Below are 6893 nucleotides of genomic sequence, written 5' to 3' on the forward strand. Positions count from 1 at the left end.
CCAGAGTTCAGGCCCCACAACCGACAAAAAAAAAAAAAAACGACAGTGCAGAAAAGACCAGCAATTTTCCTTCACTGAAAGAAACCAGTATCATCTGGGTGCTGGTGACTCATGCCTATAACCCTAGTTAATCAGGAGGCTGAGATATGAAATTAAAAGTTCAAAGCCAATTCAAGCAGACAAATCCAAGAGATTGTCTGCCAGAAATAGAACTGTAGCTCAAATGGTACACAGCACCAACCTTAAGCAGAAACAAAACAACTATTTAAACTTAAAAAGGGAAGATATTTGCATTATACCTATCCATCCAATGATGAACTCATCTGAAATATATATATGAAAAACTCCTACAAATAAATTAGACAACTCAATATAAAAATGGGCAAAGAATCTGAACAGGTACTTAAAAATATAAAAAGATCATTGAAATGGTCTTTTGGGAAAAATATTTTAAAGCTCATTCTTATCAACTAAATACTAATTAACACCATAACAAAACATTACTATACACCCAGAAGAATAACTACAGTGCAGAAGAGATAATAGTAAATGTTGTAGAGGTAAATCCACTTTGCCCCTCATAGTAGAAAAGGTAAGTAGTAGTGTTCAATGGAATCCTATCTGCCATGGAAATAACAAACTACCTATGGGCTCAAAAATACGTAAAATGAAGAATCCAAGAGAAAATGTTTTATGATTCTTATTATATGAAATTCAAGAACAGCCAAATGAAGCAATGGTTTTGTTCAGTTGAAGAGTTAACACATGAATGGAAGTCCCATGTACAACTACTTAAAGATAATAAAAATATTTTTTAAAAGATACTAAAAAAAAAAAAAAAGAGCTAACACATGAGGCTTGAAATTGGTATCCTTGGAAAGGCCTCTTTGTTAAGGGCCTTTGGAAGATGTCTGAGAACTTGGATGGTACATGGTTTCCTACGCAGACATAAAATAGTTCCTAACTGGTAAGGTAGCTCACTGTACCTAGACTGTATAGACAATATCGAACAACTGCTTCCTTCTGGGAATGTGAAGTTTTAGTACATGCTAGGCAGAAGCTGCCTAGCTGACTAGGCCCCAATTAAAAACCCGGGGTTCTGGGTCTCTAATGGCAGCTCCATTTTCATTGCTGAGGAAAAAATGGGCTAAGTGTGACAGGAGGTAGAGTGTATAATGAATATCTCTTAAGTCCCTGATTCCCTCCCGTGACAATCCAGGTATATGTAACTTTACTACATTGCTATGATACAGCTTAGCTTTGACTGCAACTAGATAAGGAGTCTTGGAGTCCTAGTGAACTTCTAAATAGGGATTGATCTTGAGACTCCTCAATATAGTGATAGAACAGTAGATATATTAGGGAGAATTAACACCTGAGAGTAGGTACAAAGTAGTTTCTGAGGTCTAGGTCACATTCAAGATTCCCCTCATTCTTTTCCCTACTTCCAAAACTTAACTAATATAAGGTATTTGAAGTCACACTATTGAGGGTAGTGGGATAATGACTGGGAAGGCAATGGAGGTATGAAAAGGAGGTTGGGATGCTAACAGTGTTTTTCAAAAATTTCATTCACATGTCATTGAAAACCCAATGTGCTTCATATACATTTATGATTTCTGACCATTGTATGTATGTTTTTGCATCAATAAGATTTAAGTGACCTATGACAACAAGTAACTTTCTTCTATGCATGTATGGGTGTTATTTATATACATATATAGAGTACACACTTACATATCTCTCAGATTTTTACCCATGTCTCTCCCTTGTTATTCTCTGTTCCATGTACTCTAGACTAGCCTTTTCCTTTTGTAGAGTGATATCCTGAATCTCTCTCTCTCTCTCTCTCCTGAACAATCTTTTATTTAATTCATTAAACAACAGCAACATTGGCCAGCCCCAGTGGCTCACACCTGTAATCCTAGCTACTCAGGAGGGATTGTAGTTCAAAGCAAGCCCAGAGCAGGAAAGGCTGTTAAGATTCTTATCTCCAATTAACCACCAGAAAAACAAAAGTAGAGCTGTGGCTCAAAGTGGTAGAGTGCTGGCCTTGATCACAAAAGCTCTAGGACAGTGTCTAGGCCCTGAGTTCAATCTCCATGACTGACCAAAAAAAAAGCAACATCACTGTCCATTAACATAATATTCTAATGAAAAATGCATTTTCAAAATAAACAATGCCTAACAAGAAATGACAGTTTTCATCTTTGCAAATCTCTTTAAAGTCTAGCTTAACAGAAAAAAAGTGGGATTCTCATATCTGCTTTTGTATTTACTCAGTTGCCATAAATCCAGCCTGACAGTTTCAGCCAGTTTAAGACTATTAAAGCACATTTCCCACAGGGCACCAGTGGCTTACACCTGTAATCTTAATTACTCAGGAAGCTGAGATCTGAGGATTGCTTTTCAAAGCCAGCCTAAACAGGAAAGTCAAATTAACCACCAAAAAGTTAGAAGTGGAGCTGTGGCTCAAGGAGTAGATAGCGAGTCTTAAAAAAAAAAAAAAAAAAAAAGGCTTAAGGACAGCACCCAGACCCTCAGTTCACGCCCCTAGAAATGGCAGAAAATGAAGACATAAACATACACTTATATTCCCCTTTATAATGTAATTTTAGATAGTCACCAAAATACACAAATGACAGTATCAAAATCAGCCTTTTCACACTTGGTTATATTAAACTCCATTGTTCTATCTTACAGTTTCAACAGATCTTTTATCTATTCATGTGTCTATAAAAATCATAAATTAGGTCTGGGAAGTTGGTTTAGTGGTAGAGTGCTTGCCTCGCATGCATGAGGCCTTGGGTTCGATTCCTCAGCACCACATAAACAGAAAAAAGCTGGAAGTGGTACTGTGGCTCAAGTGGTAGGGGGCTAGCCTTGAGCTGAAGAGCTGAGGGACAGCACCCAGGCCCAGAGTTCAGCCCCCTGACTGACCAAAAAAAAAAAAAACCATCATAAATTATTATTTTAAACAATGACTTAAAAATATACAAACCATCCAATGGTTAACATTACATACAACATAAAAATTATTAGATTCAATGTTGTCAATGACTTCATCAGAAAATTATTTAGGATTAGAGTTGTCAAGTTCGTGATAGCATATATCAATTTTCCAACATTGTAATTTTCACCTCAATTCTACAATGTTAGTTATTTTCCTTAAGTGATAAACTTATTAGCTGGGTATGGTGGAACTGCTTGTAATCCCAGCATTTGGTGGTTGAAGAAGCAAGACTGAGTTTACGTCAGCCTACATAACAAGATCTTGTCTAAAAAAAAAAAAAAAGCAACAGGCTTACTTCATTTATTTTTGAGAAAATGTCTACCAAACAAACCAGATCTGATCATATATATTTTTTAACTCTAGAAAACACAATATTCAAATTATCTGAGCAATGATGCTTTAATGTTTCTATCCCACCCCCACCCCAGCCAATCTCACCCTATATATTCCTGAAAGGACACACATTAAAAAAAAAAAAACATCAGTGCTGTTATGAAAATAGCTTCGACACTGCAAATTCTCTTAAAGGGCCTTGGGAACGGCTATGATCTGAATGTGTCTCCCCACCTCCCAACTCACATGTTGAGACTTAATTCTCAGTGCAATGGTGTTGGGAAGTGGGACATCTGCAGGGAGACTAGGTCAAAAGGGAAGAGTCCTTTAAAATGGGTTTAATACTTGTATAAAAGATGCCAAAATGTCAGGCTCTAGTGGCTCATGCCTGTAATTCTAGCTACTCAGGAGGCTGAGATCTGAGGATCTCAGTTCAAAGCCAATCTGGGAAGGAAAGTCCATGAGACTCTTATCTCCAATTAATCAAAGAAAAAGCCAGAAGTGGTGCTGTGGCTCAAGTGGTAGAGTGATAGTCTTGAGCCAAAAGAGCTCAAGGACTGTGTCTAAGCCCAGAGTTCAAGCTCTAGGACCAGCCAAAAAAAAAACAACAAAAAACAAGGCCCAAGAGATTTTGTTTCCTCTTCTGCCATGTGAGGAAACAGCAAGAAGGTACTTTATGAAGCTAAGAACAAATCCTCTGGCTAGACACCAAATGTGTCGAAGACCTGGCTTCAGAATTCCCAGCATCCAAAACTATGAGAAATTAAAGTCCTGTTATTGATAAATTACCCTGTCTAAGCTATTTTGTTCCAGCAGCCCACATGGACTAAGACAAAGATGTTCATAAATCCCCATAAAGTCTATTGTTTGTCATTTTACAAGACAGAACAAATCTCAAATAATCTTGATTAAATCTACCAAAGAACCTTGGAAGAGCAGGACACCATGCCTCATGCCTGTAATCCTAGCACCTGAGGAGCTGAGATCTAAGGATTGCAGTTTGAAATCAGCAGGGCAGGCAAGTTTGTGACTCTTATTTCCAATAAACTACTAAAAACCCAGAAATGGAGCTGTGGCTAAAAGTGGTAGGGTGCTGACCTTAAGCACAAAATCTCAGAGACAGTGTCAAGGCCCAAAGGACCAGCACCAAGAAAAAAAAAGAACCTTGGAAGTCTTCACTCTTAAGGTTGAGGTAGCATTAATTGCCTAAGGAGGAAAAGAGCTTCAATTGCCCAACTTACTCTGGGTGCAATTAATTAGCTCCACAAGTAATTTTTACCTGATTTGGGAATGAGTAAGTTGCCCACATGTTTCCACCAGGACTTTTTATTAGGCAAGCCACCCTAGGATAGGTTGGTAACCAACGACCAATTTTAGGTATGAATGACTTCCATGCATGGCCCTAAGTTGAGTTAACCCTTATAATACTTCACTTTAAAAAGGCACATTATGCCAGGTGCTGGTGGCTCACACCTATAATTCTAGATACCAGGAGGCTAAGATCTGAAGATTGTGGATCAAAGCCGGCTCAAGCAGGAAAGTCTGTGAGATTCTTCTCTCCGATACTCAAAAAAGTTGGAAATGGCCCTGTGGCTCAAATGGTAAAGCACTAACCTAGAGAAAAAGAATCTCAGGGACAGAACCTTGGCCCTGAGTTCAAAACCCAGAGAGGTACACAAAAAAGGGTCCCAAACTAGTAAGAACTATGTTGATACCCAAATCCCACACTTTCAACTTTTTGTTTTGGTTAGTACTGTAGTTTGAACTCAGGGCCTCAAACTCACTCTGCTTGCTTAGCTGCTGCACTACTGCCTAAGCCATGCCTCTAATTCATTTTTTTGCTGGTTAGAGATGGAGTCTAGTGGATTTTTCCAACCACACTGTTTTAAACAGCAATCCTCCAGATCGCAGCCTGAGTAGATATAGGCCATGCATCTCCCCAGGATGATGAAAAGGGCACTCAACTATAAATGGACAGAAATGACCTGTATTCCTTAATCAGTGTTCCCTGTTACTCCTTTCTTCTAGCCCCAGGCAACCACCAATCTATCTATGGATTGCTCTATTCTGGATATTTCATATAAATTAAATTATATAAAATAGAAGCCTTTGTATCTGATTTCTTTCACTAAGTATAAATAATGCCTGAGATTCATCCATGGTGTAGCACATATTGATACTTCATTTTTTTTAGAACATTCTATTGTATTAGCATACATTTTGTTTATCCATTTATCTGTTAATAGACATTTGGACAATTTCCATCTTTTGACTATTGAGAGTAGTGCTATGAATATCTATACATTTGTTTTTTCTATTAGTACCTGTTTACAATGCTTTTGGATGTACACCTAAAGGACTACTGGGTGATATGGTAATTCTGTTTTTGGTTCTGATTTTGAACTATCTTAACAACTAATGATGTGGAGCAGTTTTTCATGTGCTGTGAGTCACTAAGTTATCTTCCCCTTAACTGTAAGAAGTCTTTATATAAATATACATATTTTTATATATTGGGTACTAGATCATTATCAAGTTGTATTATTTGCAAACATCGCGTTCATGCTTTTCTACTCTCTTGGTATATCTTTTGATACACAAAAGTAGTTTTGATGACAATCAACTGTTTTCCTTTCACTGTGTTTCAGTATTATCTTTAGGTCATCTGCCTAACTATAGGATATTTTAAATCCATTTCTGTATATTGTATGAAAAAAGACATCTATTTTTGAGAGTCCATCAAACCCTTCAAATGTTACATGTCCTAGATCAATTGTAAACATCATTTCACCGAGCCCGCTTTTCTCAGTTTATCTCAGTAAAGCTTACTTTAAAAATCTTAGGAGCCATTTTCACTCCTTTTTCTCTTACAATCCACATCTAAAAATCTTTAGTGAATTGTTGGCCTCACCTTCAAACCTTATCTGAAATGCAACAATTTACACCTCTTCTTCTACTAATCTTGATTACTGCACTAATCTTTCATTGATCTTCCTGCTTTCACTTTTGCTTCCCTGCATTTAATAACCAGCCAGTGATTTTGTTAAAAGTAAAAGCCTCTATGCTCCGAATTCACTCCTAGGAAACTATCTCACTCATTTTCACATCGATTCCCACGCCCTCACAAGTGTCCCCCTCCGTTATCCTCACAATAACCAAGGCTGATGAGTAACGGTCAAGGCCTGAATTTGAGCACTGTGTAAATGACAAGTCGGAGGGAGGCGGCAGCTGTGACCAGACTTGAGATGAAGGCAGGCAGCCCGGCTGCAGACAGAAACACCGTCCGGGGGGAGGGGGCAGCGCCAGGCCCTGAAGACCACAATGCTGGATTCCAAGTCCTTCTTTGACAGCTGAGGAAACTGAGGCCGGGGGGTGGGGGGAGAAGAACGGCGCACCGAAGTCACAGCGCCAGAGAACCAGGGCTGGAGCCCACCGCGTCCCCCCAGCGGCTTCACACTCCGGGAGGCAGCCTGGACGCGGGTCCCCCCGCGGGCGCACGTGCTCCCAGCCGCTCCCCACGCCCCTGGGCTCCAGCCTGCGGCCGGCA

At 39.1% G+C, this 6893-nt stretch overlaps 1 protein-coding gene across 1 annotated transcript in view; it reads left to right on the forward strand.

Annotated features, from left to right (window-relative positions):
- Window positions 1-1503: 1503 nt before the first annotated feature.
- The window catches only part of LOC105983939 (putative uncharacterized protein FLJ37770), a 7813-nt gene continuing 2423 nt past the window's right edge, over window positions 1504-6893 (forward strand). Inside the window, 1 exon segment of the mRNA XM_013013968.1 lies at window positions 1504-1524. Within this exon segment, the coding sequence (XP_012869422.1) occupies window positions 1504-1524 (21 nt within the window).

Source organism: Dipodomys ordii, unplaced genomic scaffold (genome assembly GCF_000151885.1).
Source record: "Dipodomys ordii isolate 6190 unplaced genomic scaffold, Dord_2.0 Scaffold22, whole genome shotgun sequence".
NCBI lineage: Eukaryota > Metazoa > Chordata > Mammalia > Rodentia > Heteromyidae > Dipodomys > Dipodomys ordii.